Source organism: Gymnodraco acuticeps, unplaced genomic scaffold (assembly GCF_902827175.1).
Source record: "Gymnodraco acuticeps unplaced genomic scaffold, fGymAcu1.1, whole genome shotgun sequence".
NCBI classification, from domain to species: domain Eukaryota; kingdom Metazoa; phylum Chordata; class Actinopteri; order Perciformes; family Bathydraconidae; genus Gymnodraco; species Gymnodraco acuticeps.
Window position 1 is genome coordinate 1,123,631 of NW_022990054.1, and position 19,552 is coordinate 1,143,182.

At 40.2% G+C, this 19,552-nt stretch overlaps 1 protein-coding gene across 5 annotated transcripts in view; it reads left to right on the plus strand.

Annotated features, from left to right (window-relative positions):
* Positions 1-19,552, plus strand: part of brsk2a (BR serine/threonine kinase 2a) — a 180,591-nt gene that overhangs the window by 109,084 nt on the left and 51,955 nt on the right. For all 5 annotated transcript variants that reach the window (XM_034215950.1, XM_034215954.1, XM_034215952.1 and 2 more), the window contains exons 3-4: positions 10,666-10,751; positions 14,134-14,274. In XM_034215950.1, coding sequence (XP_034071841.1) covers positions 10,666-10,751; positions 14,134-14,274 — 227 coding nt within the window. The remainder of the gene's footprint in view (positions 1-10,665; positions 10,752-14,133; positions 14,275-19,552) is intronic.

Sequence of the window (19,552 nt, forward strand, 5' to 3'; positions counted from 1 at the left end):
GACTTAATCCAGAACTCAGGATAGAGGATCCAAGACACAGGACTACAGCAAGAGGATCAGCCTCGACTCCGGTTCCCGGCGTAGATTTTTGTTTGCCCTTGCTTCAATTAACACTCATAAACACACAGATCCATACAAAGTAGCTCTGGTGGTATGAGTTGGAAATTGTTTAAAAAAGTGCAGAAACATTTGTTGTCTGTTTAATGTTTCATGATAAACTGTATCAGAGATTAGCATTTGTTCAACTGATGGACAACAAATGACATCCCTCTGTTATTGGCAAAACTGTGATAAGTCTATTCATATACCATGCCATTATATAACTGATGTGTGTGTTTGCATGCAAGTCTGCGTGTGACAAGTATACTTATGTGTGCATATCACACAACCATAAGTGACACCATGATTGACAGCTCCATGAACCTTGTCTAGCTGCTCAGAGTCACACACACACACACACACACACACACACACACACACACACACACACACACACACACACACACACACACATACACACATACACACACACACACACACTCACACACACACGACTCTCCTTAAGGTTTTGTCTGTCGTCTTGCTGCAGGATTTGGTCAGTAATGGTCCCAGATCAGACAGGCAGGGTTGTGGGGTGAATCACAGCTCGTGGACACAAAGAGCACTGCTTGCAATGCTTCTAACTGGCCCATTTGCAGGCACAAAAGACAATTTACATAGAGTAGACTATACTCTGATTTTTTTAAATATTTTGTTGTATATCACAATAAGTTGAAAAGTCACAGTAAAATCATAGTGATGGTTGATAGAAGTGCTATACCACTAATAGCCTAAATACTAATACTACTTGATGTCCTATTCGGAATTTCAGATTGGAACAAAGACAATTTTGAAATATAAATTGATATGCATAGGACATGTACGCATATAACTAGAGGCAGACCAATTTAACTCCGCTGTATTCAACACATTTCTTTATTTCTTGATTATGCTCTGAAATTGCTTCGATAAGGCTAAATCATTACACATAGGCTTCATTCATTTACAAACCAGGAATACATTTTTACTGCATTAAGCTGCACTTAGCTCCAAGTTGGCAGTGTTAATGAGGTTGGGAAAGATCCTGATATATATTTGTTGGCTTTTTCAATCAGTGTGTGAACTTCTAAAGCAAGACACTTTTATCTTCATCAGCTCCTTCTTCATCCCTGTGGGGCTGTTTGCTAATGACCCTGTTGTGCTGACGCTCTCTCAAGAACATGCTCTCTCTTTCTTTCCCCATCACTTAATAACACAAAGCATGTATACATTGTGTACTGTACACACATACAGGAACTGAATACTTTTGCACACATGGTTTGCCATTATTAGGGTAAATTAATATTCATACGCAGAACCATCAAAGCACAAGAGTGTGCCTTTTTTTGTGGCAAAGACGTAGTATAACACCTAATTAACAGAGCGGAAGCTATAACAACTCCCTGATTACATTATTAGAGCTATTTTGAACTTGCTTACAAAGTTTCTAGCTAATTTTGGTTATTTCAGTTGACCAGTCTTTCTTACTGACCTGTTGTCTGTCCAGTATTGACTCCCCTGCCCAGTTAACTATTGACCAGGTTCATGTGTCAATGAATAGGCCATGTATTCAAATGTAGTGGTAATTAGTTGAGTGAGTTGATCACTGTTTGGTAATCAGTACTTTCCGCCTGAATGATTGCTTACACTTTCTTTGTCTAAGTTGCCTTCACATAAATAACTTTACTTTAACACCAGCACCAGTGTTGAAGTTGACATATATTTGCTTGTTTAATTTCATATCACCTTTTTTTTAAAATTGTGATCATCCATTTTCCACTGGTTTAGTGTAGTGTTTTTCTCCATGTAAAACATTCTGTAATAGAACATTACAATGTTTCAAAATGTGTAATACAATTATGCTTAATACACTTTACACCTCATATCACATTTTCTTTCAGTTACAGTCCAATAGACTGCAACATTTAATCACCCAAATATACATTATTGGTATTTTAAGATTGGCATCAAAAAAGAAAAATATCCTTTCAGCAAGATAAGGTAGCAGATGGCACATTTCTCCAGTGTCTATAGAGGATCCAATTTTCTTCTTCTGCACTTGAAACACTCCCATCTACCTAAAATGCAAATATAGGCGACTTTAGATTATTACATTTACACTTTTTTAACTGATGTACTGTAGATGACCTTCAGATCTAATCCTCACATTCAGTTCTGCACTCTCCCTCTAGTGTGAAAACCAGTTCATCAATCTACATGTTACATCTCCACACAAACCAAGGTCACCTTACCAATCCTCTCTTATGAGCCACGCAATGGACGAGTTGACGAAAAGACACTTTAGACGGCCAACACAAAAACATGGCTGCCAAAGGGACCCGCTGCCTGCCCGTCACTGATAAATCACTCATCTTCCTTTTGGCCTTTGCACAACAACCGCCGTACACATACTGTTATACACACAAACACACATTTACCCTCTCCCCAGTCCATCCCACTCCATCCCAACTATCAGCCCATGCAGTATGTTTGAGGAGGTTGATGGTTATACCCTCTGACCCCGGGGTGTGGAGGACCTCTGCCATTAGACTCTATTATGACCAAGGTTATCCAGGGACATGTCTGTTACTGTGGAATGATGTGGCCTGCCACTGGTCTAAGTGGCAGCTTGATGGATGTGTCAGCAGCACAAACACACATCATACACATTATTAGAGAGATGGAATGAGAGAAACGGAGAATAAATGATAGGATGATATGAAAGGAGGAAGAGTAGCAGGAGATTTGGTCTTACATGGGAGCGGGTAATGAGGAAGATTTGAAAGGGTGGGAGATGGATAAAGGATAAGGACTAGCGAGCTAGCAGAGACTATGTCCACATCGATTTACATGTCTCTCGCATTGATCAGACTCCCCCGTGTAGAGAATTTACCTCGTCTTCACAAAGGATGACTGATACAGTGATTATCAGAAAAAACCTGCTGCGCTGACTGTGTATCCATGTGTGTTTACGGGTGCGCATGCTTGTGTTTGTGAGGTCCACAGGGTGAAGGGAAAAGCGATAAACAGAGCAGGATGAAAGTAAGAGATTAGTTTTTTTCAGTTGAGCGACTTTCACTGGAATAGAATCATACAAATACGATTATATTTTGTTTTGCTCTCAGTGGGACTAGCTCAAAAGCAGAAGATAACAAAACTACCTTAAGCGCACGCTCCCTCGTCAAATAATGTTAAATCCATCGCCACGAGCCTCCTCCGTCAATTTCAAAACCAATTTTTGATAAGCAGGTTCTCCCAGGAACACAAGTTAATATAATCTGGAAAAGTATTGGCCATGACCTGCACACCAAGAAGAGGAAGAGCACATGTGTGTCTGCGTGTGTGTTTGCCCTTGAAACTGATGTCCTTACCTCCCGCTTGCAAAGACTGACATACAGCGCTTTCAAACCACTAAACGCCTTCCAATTTACATGCATGGGTAAGCACATACACTAAGATACACACACATGCATACACACCAGCTTGGTTACCCTCTGTTCCTGGCAGAAAACACAGATTCTGCCCTACTGGCTCACTGACCGACATATGGATGGATGGAGGTGGCTCGCGGCTTGCCGTCATCAGAGGCGTGTGTGTACAGTGTGTGTGCATCATGGGTTAACGTGTCCACATGTCACAAGTGCGAATGGACGACGAGCTGACTGGCTTTGTCCGTGAGCCAGGGGCCAAGCTGTGCCGTCTCCTTCCCTTCTGCTCACTGACAGTTGGACCCACGTCTCCTTCTCACCGGCCATTACCCCATCCATACCTTCCTTCCTTCTCCATCACCCAAATGTGATATGATATAACTTATGATATGATTTCTCTACCAAACCTTACTTCCTGCAAACTATCATTGAGATTTTTTTTTGCTAAGGACAAAAAACTATTAAATGTACCACACAGAAAGCAAGCTCTAAAAAGGTGTATTAACAAGGTCTTAGATACATATATTGACAACACAAAAATCTAATTTAATCTTAATAATTGACTCTTTTAGGATGTATTTTCTTTGTCTAATGGCTTTCTAAGTTGAGACTACATTATCTTTATATACTATCTGCTGTTGTGATATTACATTCATGAAATAGGTCATACTTGGATAACACTTTTACCACTCCGCTCCTCCGCTCCCTTCACTGGCTTCCGGTAACTGCTAGAATCCAGTTCAAGACACTGGTACTTGCTTACCATGCTGCGAATGGATCTGGCCCTTACTACATCAAGGACATGGTTAAACCGTACACCCCAGCGCGTGCACTACGCTCTGCATCAGCCAAACGACTCGCTGCGCCCTCGCTGCGAGGGGGACCCAAGTTCCCATCAGCAAAAACACGTGGGTTTGCTATCCTGGCTCCAAGATGGTGGAATGAGCTCCCCATTGACATCAGGACAGCAGATAGCTTGCACATCTTCCGGCGCAGACTGAAAACACATCTCTTTCGACTCCACTTCGAGCGATAGAACTATTAAAAAAGCACTTATATACTAATAAAGGACTGGCTTATCTAAAGCCAGTTGAGTAGCACTTGAAATGTTTGGCTCTATGAAACCTGATGTACTTATATGATTCTGTTTTCTTCAAGGTTGTGTCTTCCTGGTCGAATGTACTTATTGTAAGTCGCTTTGGATAAAAGCGTCAGCTAAATGCAATGTAATGTAATCATAAATTGGGAGTAGTCAAAGTTTCTGAATTAAAGCTGGTGAGATGCAAATATTTCAATTGTTTAATGTTTTTGGAAGAAGACAGTTCTCTAAACGGCTTTAGAAAAATGTACATTACATTGCATTTAGCTGACGCTTTTATCCAAAGCGACTTACAATAAGTACATTCGACCAAGAAGATACAAACTTGAAGAAAACAGAATCATATAAGTACATCAGGTTTCATAGAGCCAAAACATTTCAAGTGCTACTCAACTGGCTTTATTAGTATATAAGTGCTTTGTTAGTAATTTTATCGCTCGAAGTGGAGTCGAAAGAGATGAGTTTTCAGTCTGCGCCGGAAGATGTGTAAGCTTTCTGCTGTCCTGATGTCAATGGGGAGATCATTCCACCATCTTGGAGCCAGGATAGCAAACCCACGTGTTTTTGCTGATGGGAACTTGGGTCCCCTTCGCAGCGAGGGTGCAGCGAGTCGTTTGGCTAATGCAGAGCGTAGTGCACGCACTGGGGTGTACGGTTTAACCATGTCCTGGATGTAGGAAGGGCCAGATCCATTCGCAGCATGGTACGCAAGTACCATTGTCTTGAAGTGGATTCTAGCAGTTACCGGAAGCCAGTGAAGGGAGCGGAGGAGCGGAGTGGTGTGGGAACATTTAGGAAGGTTGAAGACCAGACGAGCCGCTGCATTCTGGATGAGCTGCAGAGGTCGGATGGCACATGCAGGTAGACCAGCCAGGAGGGAGTTGCAGTAGTCTAGGCGTGAGATGACGAGAGCCTGCATGGGCCAGAACCTGCATGGCTTTCTGGGTCAGCTGGGGACGCACCCTCCTGATGTTGTAAAGAGTGTATAACATTACATTTGATTTCATTTGACACTTTGTATATAATCAGAACAATTATAAAGGTTGTGAAGAGAGCATTTGTCCACAGAACAAATAACACCAAACAACTCTTCAGAATGTTATTATTCATTTGTTATTCAAATCCTATTATGAAATCTAATGAAAAGGTCTAGCAATATTGTTAAAAATAAATATCAGTCAGATACTTCTATCAGCTCCTTGACTGTCACATGCTTGTTGCTCCTCATATCACCTTACCTGTTATCATTTCACTCTCTGTGGGCTGTGTGATGCGCGCGGCTGCTAAAAAGGTTATTATTCCCCGTGTTGTGTTAATTAGCAACAAAAGAGGCTGGCACTGCCACTGTGCTCTCTTTCTGTCTGTCTCCTCTTCATTTCTCTTTTGGTCTTCTCCATTGCAAATAATTACATGGCTTATCCCTCTCACATTCACTCATCCTTTCTCTGTCCCTCTTTTGCTTTTCTATCCATCCAGCAGCTCTTGCACGCGCTGTAGCTCCCATGTTAGCATATAGCCACCCACGTTTTTTTATCTGACACACATGGATGCCCTGTTGACTTTGATCCTCAGATCTCAGTATCAAGGGACCATTCACTCGCTCGCCTGGGGGAGGTGACAGAAATGTCTGTGTTTTCCTTCAGTGTGCATGAGAGGGACAAAGAGAGCGAGAGGCAATAAGTGGAGAGTGAGAGATGACAGAGCCTGTGATCCAATATTTTCCCCTGTGAGATTTTGGAATGGTTTCTTTGTTCGGTTGCCCTGTGACATGTGTGTGACATGAATCTAATCTCTTTGCGTCTTTGTTGTTGCCTGGCTGTCTGTGAGCTCCGTCCTCTATCTTTGGACTCTTAGACACATAGATGAAACTATTGACGTCGCCAGTCATTTGTTTGCTCGTCCATTCAGCCATTCAGATCCAGGGCTGTAATTTAAAGAATCAATAGCGAGCTGATGGAACTATGCTAAACTGGCTTTCATCCTTTGAATGGAAAGTGACACATGTGAGCTTTAGCGACTGCTTTGCCTCATTTATCCATGTGGCTCCAGTATTCCCAGTAGCCTTCTCACACATAGTTATTCTTTTCTATTATAAAATACCATCTGCACCTGCAAATTACACCATAATTACAAGTAATACATCACATCAGACCTACTTTGAAAAAGAACAACATCAAAATGAAATACCAGTTAAAATAAAATGGCTTTTAATCCCCAGGGTACGAATGCAGTTTCTTAAAGCCTGGCAGTATGATGTCATATTTTTTATTTCATCACATGTCATTTGTAGTTTTCATCCTAACCGCAATCATCTCTGCATTACCACATATTTCATAGGACGAATTACAGTATCTACCTTTCCAATAGCAAATATTGATTATTGTCAGTTTTCAAAATCTTGTTCAATCTCTGGTTTCTGATCAGGTGTTTTATCCTTCCTTTTTCTTACTCTTTTAACCCTGTTTGTTTTTCGAAAATATGTAGCAAATTGGCAATACATTGAACTGTTAAACGCAAGAAAGATGACAAGAAAATCTGTCCGTGTGCCTTAGTGCTTTCGTCTGTGTGTGTGTCGGTGAAAGGTGTCCAAGCGCCTGCTAATAAAGGCTTAATGAAGTGCAATGGAGATATGGAGAGAGCTGTCCGCACTCACAGATGTGAAACTTAATGAGAGAGTGTGCAGCCATGTACAGGAGCCAGGGACGAGGATGACCACCTGGTATTTATATTAGCATGAAGTTATGTAGGTATTAGATGAATCTGTGTGTTTGAGGCTTTGATAAGAAGTGTTACTCAGTTTGTGTGAAGAAATGCAGTTGTTGTTCTAGCTGTCTCACTTGCTTCCTTTTTCACTAAAGGCATGTGAGTTGTCAATGTATTTCTCAGATAATTTATTTTGACTGACAATTGTACGTTTATAATGGAAACTGTTGACTGTATTATACTAGAAGAAAGAGAGGGTTGCTCCACAGATTTACATTAGTGTGTTAACAGCTAATCTTGCAATAAGAAGGCAGTTGTACAGTTAATTCTTCACATTAAGCCTCATTTATCTTATTTCAATTAAGTAAAAGGAGGCGCTTAGAGGAAGCTTAGGAAGCCAGCTGCTGGCTCTGTAGCATTTCGACAGCTCATCTCTCCCTGAGTCCTGGGTAGCATTAGTCTCTCTGCAGGGAACCTTGCTGCCAGCTAGCTCGCTAGCCTCCATGGGTTCATTCTTAACAACGCACCTCAGCCTCAGGTGAAAAAGTGGCATGGTGTGCCACTGCTGATAGCGTTCATTAGTCTCCGGATTAGCCCTGATTAGCCTAGCCGGTACTCCCACTGATACTCCATGCTAATGCTAATTACGCATTTACCATTTTACCCAGTTTCTACACAAGCTGTGTGCCTTGCTTTATTAGCTTTATATTCTCCCATGACTTCTTCTTGGCTGTGGCCTCAACACGTGTTGCTCTGCATTTCTTCTCTTCAGTGACTGATAGTTAAAGAGTGGAGATAGGGATGCTGCTATTTCTGGCAAAAAATAATCCTCAAAAGTGTGTCAAGATAGGGTACCTGAGCTGACAGTAATCAGTAATACAGCCTGTTCTGAAATGAAAAACAATGTGAGAGCATAATTAAGAGGGAGGATCCTGATTTTACGCTCGGTCAAGCATTCAGCTTTGTGGGAGTTTAACAAAAACTGAGTTAGCTGGCAGATCAGAGCTTTGACTTCATTCCACATGAGTGTTCATAAAGTTAAGGCACGATGAATGTGACATTAAAGCTGCCTGAAAGCTGTCACAGGCAAGGGACAAAGTGAAATTGACTTTGATGAGATTGAGATGAGGCAGAGGAGCCTCCACCTCACACTGTCCTTTCATCCTCTTCATCGTCAGACAAAGCTGAACACAGAGGGTGGACAAGAAAGGTGAAGGAGAAGGAGGAGCCGATAACTGCAAGAGGAGCAGGAGAGCAGCATAGGGGGCTGAAGATTAGCTGGGGCTCCTGTCGAAGTTGGTTCCATGCTGATTTTCAGTGGCAGCTGTACATGCTGACTACCACTCTCCTGAGATGCTGACACAAATCCAAACTGATGCTCGATTTTCATGAAATTCTGCTCTCACCGTACACACAGTACAGTGTATATGTCTCTCAGCAGTTCTGTAAGTAACAGTAAAAAAAGAACTTGGACATGGCAGGAGTTTAGAGTATACAGTATGTACAGCCACAGTCTCAAACTGACTGCAGGAAAAAATTGCCTCTTTTTCAAGATGCTGATGTCCCTGTGTTGACATTTTGACCTCAACTCAACCACAGGCTGGTACTCTTATTAGACAGATATGTTCAAATGGGGGATGTCAGGTTATTTAACTTCATGTCTTCTATCAAACCAAGTTCATTTCTGCTCTCCTCAGGGAAACCACTGGCCTATGTAATGTAATTGCAAAAAGGGGCTTGTTTTATAAGAGAGGAGGATCACTATTTTTGCGAGATAAGACATACTCAACCTGTTTAAATTCAGTTTTAGAAGAAAACTACATTTTCCACCTAAGATAGCTGTGCTGGATGCCTGGAGTGTGGTCAAAGCCTATCTCTGTCTTTGCCGCCAGTAGAAAGTGCAAGTCAGCGTCTTTCATTGGTTTGCTTATTCCCTCTAAGCTCCTATGCTGGTTGTGTGAAGTGCTATTACAGATTGCTGCCTCTCAGATTTATCTCTCTAAGCGACCTTCTGTTGACCTCAGAAAAATGATTGCAGAGAACTCGTCATAGGCTGTGTTTGGGTCAGTCCGTTTGTCTCCCTGGTACTTCAGTTTTGGCATTGAGAGTTGCAGTGTACACTGTAAAAAAAAAATACACCGGCTCTACTTAAATAAATTGAGGTAACAATTTGCGTTGATCTTTTTAAGTATTTCCAATTTAATCGATTATTAAGTTATCTTCAGCACCTCATTGCTAACTTCCACGTCACCATCCTGGAATAAGTAGATTAGAAAATAAATGTCTGTTTTTGGTGCAATCAGAAAAACATTGCATTGTGTTTCAGGTTAACACAAGTTACAGTAGGATTTAAGCATCGACTTTACTTACTTAAGTTTTCCTTGAAGAGATCCTCCTTTTCACGAAGACACACCACCAAGCACCGGATAGCAACCTCTTTTATTCTTTCCACCAAATCATCCTTAAAAGGAGAACATTTTAATGTTAAGAAAGAAAAACAAAGGCTTGTTTGCAAAAACTGAACATGCCGGGCATTGTCAGTTGTTGTTCATATTTATTTTAAATCAGTTATTATCAAATGTAACGTTAATTATAACAAGAAAAAAAACAATATATATATACATACTGTATTACAAATAATGAACTTTGACTGCAACTGTGAAACAAAGGATACAGGAGGATACAAACAGCTAGCTAATCAGTATGCTATGCATGCTACAGTAGCTTAAAACAAGTAGCTGATGATACCTTACAGCTTGTGTTACACTGTATATGCAGTAAGCAGCTGTTGTAAATTAAGCTGAACAAAAATGGGTTACCAGGTAACTTGATAGATTATTAGGTTAAAATCCTGTTGTTCCACTGCTATCTAGAGTTCTGCTTCCAGGATGAATACAGATTGTTCCAACTCAACATGCGGTCAGCAAAGTCCGGGCAAGTCCAGGCGTGTGTTCAGTTTTGAAACTAAACCGTTGAAACTCAATAGATATGAGTTACTCTAACTTAGTATATCCCTATAGTTGAGTGAACGCAGAAATATTTTTTCAAAATCATTACATTTGTAAGTTACATTTTTTTTGTTCTTTTTCAGTTTGACAGACTTATTAAAATGAGTTGTTAACTAACTAAAATAAGTTGAGGTAAAGAACTAAAAATGTTAGGTAGAAAAAGTATTTATTTTGAAGTGGAATCTACTAACCCCATCATGAATCGTTTTTTAGAGAGTATGAGGGCAGATATGGACGATTGGTCTTAGATTGCTTTAAGGAACTTAACCGTGTTGATGTTACATGTTAATCATTTGTTTCCTTCTCTCTTTTCCTTCCTCCCTTTTTTCCTACCTATCTCTTTTTACAGGTGGAGCGGGAAATAGCTATTCTGAAGCTCATAGAACACCCACATGTGTTGAAGCTACATGACGTCTACGAAAATAAAAAATACTTGTAAGTATCACATGCGGAATATGGTCCAGTTTGTATTCATGCTTGATAATACTAAATCATAATTGTTCTCAATGATTGTGTGTATGAAAACCTTTGTGGTTGACAAATATTGTCAGGTGATGTCATTGATTCCATACAGTCTTTGAAATGCCACAAATCAGTTTTGATTGGTGTATTATGACTGGAGGCCAACAATGTTAGCCTTTAAGGGGCAGAAGCTCCATTAGTATGGACATGAGACATTGCATTTGGCCGCGCAAGCTAGGGGTTTGCTAATGGGGAGCGGAAGTCTCCGTAATGTAAACATCATGATATGCTTATCAGAGGCAACACCATTGCATTAAGGGACATTAGCCATGGAGACTGGCAGCCACATTATCCGGCTGCAGAGGCTTTGCAGTATGCACACACATAAATCTATTAGCAAACTTTAACCACAGTGAGTGACAAGCCCATCAGTAGCTTATGGTAGCCCTCCTGATCCAGAAGGCTGTTTGTCAACTAAACTCAATTAGTTCTCATCTTGAGTTTACAGCCTAAATGGGATTGGACATGCAGTACTGTAATGTCATCCTTTAGGGTGATAGGAATAGCAGAATATTGTGATTCATCCTATAATTGGATTATTAAAATCACATTTCGTGCCCATTGCTTCGTAACTTTTGACAGTTGATCACTAGCAGCGTCACAGAAGACACATCGCTTCCATTTGAATAACAGTGACTCAAGGACACGATGCACTTCACATTGGTGATGTGATTTTGAAATGAATACTTTTTAGATTTTTACTCAGACATCTCCACTTGAAAGCCAATAAATGATAGACACACACACACACATGTATTTTTTTAACACCCAGATATGTCCCTTCCCAGAGCTATTCGATTTATTATGCTGCCGGCACAGATCCAGCTGTTTAAAATTGTGCGGTGTGAGTACAAGAGGTGAGGGAGACATGGACGGAGTTTGATACATAGCACCCCAATATTTTATTCATGAATATTTCATCGCTCAAAATGAATGAGTGATCACATCATGATGTTGGTATAAATTATGCCTTTTAGAATGAGAAATGTTCACAGAGTAGATGTTCAATAGTCTAAGACCAAAAGGCATATAAGTTCACTTGATTTCTAATAGTTTTTTTGCTGCAGTGTTAGAATCATAACAAAATGATAAATTGTAACACATGCGAGGACCTGTTTGTATTTGCTGAGCTACCCTTAGGAAACAGTAAGGTCAAAGCTACTCAAAGCCCCACATGTACTAAATCTTTGGATTGCTGAAAATGTATTTATGTTTCTCCAGCGAGCGAATCATTAATAATCTGCAGGCAATGCATTGGCAGAGTATTGTAGTTAAGTTTAAATTGCTACTCTGTTGATTTAGTAATGCATTTCTATTAAGTTTGTGGACTTGCAAGAAAAGGATTTAAAAAAGGAAATTAAGTCAAATCAATTTAACAAAGGCTGAGATTAAACACATTAAAGGTGCAGTATACTACAATTCCCATAACGAAACTTATTAGTAAGCATTTCTTTAAAACCATCACAGGAGAGACAAAGCCTGCTTAGTTCAAACGGCACAACCCCTGCTTTTTCACTCAGAATATTCATTTGTAATCTCTCGATTGAGATACCTCTGGTGATATAACATATTCATTTTTTTAACAACTCCTAGAAATCTCCCTTCTGGAGCCACATAAAACTTTATTTCCAAGTTAAAAGTCTCAAGCCAAAGTGAATTACAAAGTCATCAAATCTATGATTAGAGTTTGAATCATCAGTCTCAAGTGGTGAAAAGTAGACTGACTTTGACAAGTAAAATCAGAGAGGTGCGACTTTATTGTGCTGCAAACATATTAAAAATAGGGAAACTGAAGTACTTGAAATACTGGTGTTGATTCTGAATTAATTTAAAGTATTGATATGTGTTGTATAGTCGTTGTTTTGTGTGCCAAAGCTATGGAGGTTTTCCAATTGCCAGCGCTTAGGCTTTGGGGTTGTTAAGTGGGCGAGTACAGTCTGCAACACTGTAGTGTAATCAATAAAACTGAAGAGTTGCATGTAGACACAAATGTCCACAGCAGGGGGAGAGGGAGAGATGAGAGAGAGTATTTCACCGCCTGTCTGGGTTTCAATTTGTCCTAGTGAAGATAGAGGGAGATTCAGCACAGGATATACGATCAGCCTGGTGCGGGGCAGGGGCACGGCACCGCTGGCGTTCAGGCCACAGACGCAGCTTTAGGTCTGGGCCAGCGGTGAGAGATTCATCTCCTTCCTGTCCCCTTGGAGCCCAGAACTGACTGTCTCCTGCACATGAGCAGCCACACAGACTCAAGGCCACCTGAATAATGGCTGTAAGAAATCTAATGGCAGGGAACATTGTGTGTTGAGGCCTGTTTGGGGAACGTCAAATAAAAGTAAATTACAACACAAGTTATACAGCCAACCCGGTATCATGGCAAGACATGAAAATGTCACGTTGGTCCACACTGGGAGACGTCAGGATGACACGATTTCACCCCCTCAAAACTTCACTGTTACACAGGATTGTTAACATGGCCCACCATTAGAGAAATACCCGGATGTTGAAAAGCAAGCCTCTATCACGACTTTTGGTTCACTATAACAAAACTTTTTCTGGAGAATACGAAGATTTTTTCAGGTCTCACCAAGGAAATGTATATATACTACGTATGTTACTAAAGAGGTTTTAGATTGGCCAATCTAAAACCTCTTTAGTAACATACGTAGACATTTTCACGTCTTCCCGTGATACCGGGTTGGTATAGCAGGTGCTTTTTACCCAATATATATACATTCTCCTTCTTCTCTTTCTCTCTTACACAAGTTCTAAAACAAAAGCTGTCACAGATGCTAACATTGTGTGTCCATCAGCAGAAGCTATTTGCCCTTATGTCTTAGAGCGTGTCACACAACTTTTCCATCTTTTTCTAGTGTAATGCAACTTTATCATGCCTCCCATTGGAGTGTATAGTATATCACAACCCTTCACATATAATGCAATACACTCTGTTTCAATCTTTGACTTTGGGGACAGCTAACAGATGAAAAAATGAAAAATAAACTGTCAACATAATATGATATGGGAGAGCAGATCATTGATCCTGGGTGTTCTGTTTGTGTATAACAGCTGTAAGGGAACTATTTCCCGTATTGCACCAGACCTCTGAGATCTGGAGATTTCTCTGATTATTTAGGGCCTTTTCAGATGGCTCTGTGGAGAACACAGCTATTTGTTCCTGTCCCTGCAAGTTAGATCTTTATTTTCTATGTGTGAGTTTCTTTTCTACTGCTTTTTTCTTGTTTTCATCTTTATTTCTTGGACTGATTTTTCCTTTTCTCTGTCTCCCTCTAAGGTACCTTGTGCTAGAACATGTGTCTGGTGGTGAGCTGTTTGACTACCTGGTGAAGAAAGGCAGGTTAACACCTAAAGAGGCAAGGAAATTCTTCAGACAGATCATGTCTGCCCTGGATTTTTGCCACAGTCATTCCATATGGTAAGTGAAATTATCCGCTTGGATTTTTTTTTTGTTAGTAATTGCTAGTTATACATTAGCTGTGAATGTTTATATTAGACGGTTGGAAGTGCCCGGTAAAACTACTGAATTTCTAAAATGTGAATAAAGTTACACTTATATCATTGTAGTACAATAGAGAAGACTCACAGTGCAGTTCTAATATGTTCAAGTTTAACATGCTTCCCACATTTCGGAGGTATGTTGGGTTAAAACCACAAGAAACGCATTCTTTATTTGCATAAACCAGTCACATCTCCAATAAACAAACATACCCAGGAGGTGTTACAAAGTCAAATTGGTTGTCATACAACATTGAACAGATAATGAACTCCCGTCTAAAGAATTCAAAAAATGTTACAGATTCATTTAAATTCAAATCAGTTTATTCATAGCTTTGAAAGGCTGTTTATCGTTCAAACCAATGATTCAATATGGAGATTACAGAACTAAGAACGGGAAGTTGTTTGTATCAACACATTTATTTGAACTCTTTTTCTAAGTTTATCTTCAATCTAACTTAAACAGCTGATAATAGTTTGCACGTGCCAAATAGTAAGAGTCAAATACATGTAGACATGTATTGCCTAATGTGGGAAAATAATGTCTTTATATAGTTTGGTGTAGTGCAGGTTGAAATATTGATGGTTCACTTCTTTTCCACATAACGTCCTCAGTTATTATTTTTAAAGCTGAGCAGAAGTGACTTTTTTTAGTACACACACAGTGCATTTTCTTTACTTTGCTCAGCTCAGTGTTGAGTCATTGTATTTGTTGAAATCTGCTACAAGGTATTCACTAATGTGATGCATTGTTTTTGGCTTCAGGGAGCAATTTAACTGTTTACCAGCTCATAGACTTGAGGCAATCATATACTTCAGAAGTCAAACATGTCAGCGGGGATTGATTTAGAGAGCTCATTTGTGTGTGTCGGTGTGTGTGTTTCCTATATCAGTTTGTGTTCCTAAAGTAGACTTTTTTTTGTTGCTTCTCCAGAGAGTGTGTGCCTCTGCATTCTGTCCCCATTTCCCTGTATAGCGGAGCACAAGGACCATAGAGCAGAATTAGTTCAAGTTTATTTATTTTACCTTGGTCACAAGCAGCTTGATAGAAACAGGGGGAAATATGTTATTAACATGTTAAGATTCATGTAGGCTAACCATGGCATATAGTAGATGCTAGGTGAAACAATAATTGGTACTCTATGGTAACAATAATAAAGCTTGTTCCTTTTTTATGGCTATACTTGTAACAATTTATACTGTTACTTTTCTATCCTATAGTTGTTTGATATGACTTTCCAGCACTTTACTTTACTAGATTTTATAAAAGCCATTATCAGGTGGACGGATTTCTTTCACGTCAGTTTTTCTCTGTGATTCCCATATCAAGGGTGCTTTTTTTACTTTATGCAGTATTGCATTTTTAATATAATTTGAGGTCACTAAGCATTCAAGCATGGTCATTATGCAGCTCAGTATAAGCTTGTTTCCTTGCTGCTCACACTGATATCATATCTGCAGGCCGTGGCCTCAGATCAGACATTAAGATAATAAAGCCTTGCCACAGCTGTGGCATGACCAGAGAGGGTTTTATGATGGAGACTCTTTACCACTCTGCACAGTTTCCTGAATAGCTCCCTGCTGATGATGAAGAGGACACTAAACCTGTTAAAAACACTAGGGAGATAATCAGGCATAATGTTGCTCGGGCAAACGTTTAAGAAATGTGTCATGGATTGAATAGCTATAGTTGCACTGCAGTGATGTGATAAGCTATGTCGGGGCCTGTTATGCACAGTACAATTTCCTATATCCTAATACATTTATAATGTAGTTATTATCTTGGGTGTTCATTTTATTCTTTGAATATTAAAGGGTTAGTTAGTCTATTTAAAAAAACAGAAGACAACTGTACCGCTGGTAAAAACAAAACTGTCCTTCCAAAGGGAATGAAAGATATAGGTATTTGTTCAGTGTGTGTAAACAACTGACTGTGAGAAGAACAGATTAGGCCAATTAAAAGAAAGCACCTGGGACTGACAATAAGTGCATGCACATACATAGATTATTGCAGTTCTTTTGTAGTAACATTCAGGAGTAGATCTATCTGCTCCTTCCTGGTTTGCTTTCCTGCTGTCTCCGTTTTAGCTCCTCAAATCTCCTGATGAACACACGTAGAGAATGATGCCTTGTAAAGTTATCATGAGAGGGGGATTATTTTGGAGTGTTACTGCACCCCCTCGCCGTGCTCCTAATCTGAATTAGGGGCAAAGAGACTGACAGACGCAGCCCTTCTCACCTCACTTCCATTTCCACTAATGAGATCCCAGCATCCCCTCAATAAAAAAGCATTCCTGAAATATTTTTCTTCCGTTTCGACTTGTCTGCGTATGAGACCTTCACAGTGCTCTTTCTCTCTCTCTCTCTCTGTGATTCACCGTGGGGTAAACACATGCTCCTCAACCCTCCTCTTCTGTATACCTCCCATTTGCACTTTTTCTCACTGCCTCATGCTTCAGCCCTCCGCCCACGTCACATCCCGAAATATCTCTCTTGAGCCAGATGGATGTGAGCGAGGATATGAATGAAAGAGCATAGAAGGCTGTTTGTGACTCAGTGTTTCCTCGCTCTGATTTAGGCAGAGTTTTCTTTTAGAAGTAGACGAAAAACAAAGGAACTAAGGGAAGCACATGGGAAAAGCTGACGAGGGAGATGAGGCAAAGATAGGTGAGGGTGGAAGAAAAAAGGAATGGGAAATGATTCTTCAGTAAGATAAATGTATAATGAATGCTGAAGCAGCGAGAGATACTATTCATTGTATGCTGACATAAATCCAGTGTCAATCCCCCCCCCTCGTCTACTTGTACTTTACATGTACTGTATTTGGATACTGTTTCTTAGGTCTGAACACATTTCAGATCTGCAATGTATCCCTCAGATACAGAGTAGATGATTGACAGTCCACAACCCACATGATGATGTATATTTTATGTATCAATGTGAAATGTTCTCTTTCAGTCCCCTGCACCTGCAGGGATGTTAAATGTCAGGGTCAGCTTCAGAACAGCTCTCCTCAAGCTGCATGAGATTCAGGTCTCAAGGTCACACTAACTAAGTGGATGCCTTAAAGATGTGGTTTATTATTGCAGATGATTCACTATCTTGTTTACTCGAGATAGATTCCCTACAGCAGCTTCACCTGTATCTTGTTAGTTTGACATTTAACAAAACCCACATCTGCTACTACACTAAACAGAGTACCTGATGTGGCAGTCTGCCATTACTGCAAACACCCAAAAGAGACACAGACTGATTGAAAATACTAAAGTGTATTTACCTTGAACACTTCGGATTTTTTTACTCAGCTAAACTAACAGATGATGAAAGGTAATTTTGAACAGCATTTGTCAATATTTAAAAGGAAATTGCCATTTGAGTACAATTTATCACGGAAAAGCATTGTATGCTCTGATTTTCTGTAATAAATGCACAAGGTTTCTGTTCTCATGTGAGCAATATAAGTATATTGTATTGATTTCTTTTCGTGTGATTCTAAAGCTTCACTGAGACCCAGTAGTAGAGGTCAAAAGAACCAGGGAGGACCCCAAAAACACTCCTGTATCCAGCCACATTTTATCCACCCTCTCATTGCATCGTGTCATATGGTGTGAAACAGAGATGTACTTCTTTGCATGGACATAAGCTGACAAACTTTTAAACCATCCACAGAAAAAAAACAATTTCCCCCCGATCACAGCACACTGTCCTCTACCTCACCCCTGTCCAGTTTGCTTAGTAATGACTTTGGTCTTTCCCCTTGTGACCCTGTTAACAGCCCTGGTTGTGTGTTCAATACAAAGCGAGTGTGTGTGGGTGAGGGATAAAGACTATCTGTCACATAAAGTGACTCCAAGCATCCCACCAAGTACAGCAGAGATTGCTCGTGAACCTTGGAAAATATCCCTGTCCCTAAAGCCTCCACACACACACACACACACACACACACACACACACACACACACACACACACACACACACACACACACACACACACACACACACACACACACACACACACACACACACACACACACACACACACACACACACACACACACACACACACACACACACACAGTCTCATTCCTGACACTGATTATTACCGCCACCTACATGTGCACAAACAAACACCTGGTCCAGGAGTCACATTAAACCCACGCAGCGGCATAATCATCCACCTTTCTCTCTCACTCTGTTTCTCCCACACTCCCCCTCCGTCATTAGATCAACTCCTCTCTTCCAGGGGCTTAGAGGGCCGCATGCATTTGTATATATATATATATATAGCATCACTTATGGTGACAAATATGGCCCACTTTTACAAAGATAGTTCTCAAGCCAAGAGTAGGGATACAGTGCTATTGGAAGAGGAGCCACATCTGAATGTCTATTTGAATCCATTGCTTTCTGACGATTAGCAACAACAAACGGACAGGGTCGTCTTATTTCACAGTTTGAGGGCTGGCACTTTAGATGAAAATGCATAAGCACTGAAAAAGTTAGTTTTTCATATTATGTGGCCTTTTAGAATATTCAGATGAGAGTGGGTTAAATTGGTTCTCAATTGAAAAATTAAGGTGTTTCCTTACATTTGATTCATAAAAACTTAAATCCAATATTAGCGAGATAACCAAATATATTGAAGTAGAGACAATGTAGCATAATCCAAACCTACCTTTTACTGTCTTGCTACACAACACAATAATTGCAGGTGTGTGAGGACTGAGACTATAACTGTTGTTATTATTACATGAAACACATGTAGAGGCAACATTTCCATCATGTTTTCTACATTGTTTTAGTTTGAGGTTTGACTGACAGTCTTTTAATCATGGTATCTGGTCATGTGCTCTGCAATAGTGTAGTGTTCTGTCTGTCGTCTTATTTAATCGATTGTAATCTTTATACGACATGCAGTTCATGCTTGCCCTATTTGTTATTGTCCATTCTTTGCGCGTCCATTTCTCTATCAGTTGCCCCCATGGCTGTTTGTGGCTGTGTTTATTGACATTCTTAGGAGAGTTTCCCCAGATGACAGTCTGTATGTCTGCTTCCCGCAGAAAGCCTGTACTTATAGCCTATCATCATTACGGCTGATGGTCGCTAACAACACAATACAAATATTTTCCCTCTCTTTCTCTCCTTGTCTTTTAAAATTGTTCGAAAGTAATTCCCTCTCCTGCAGAGACAGTTAAAGC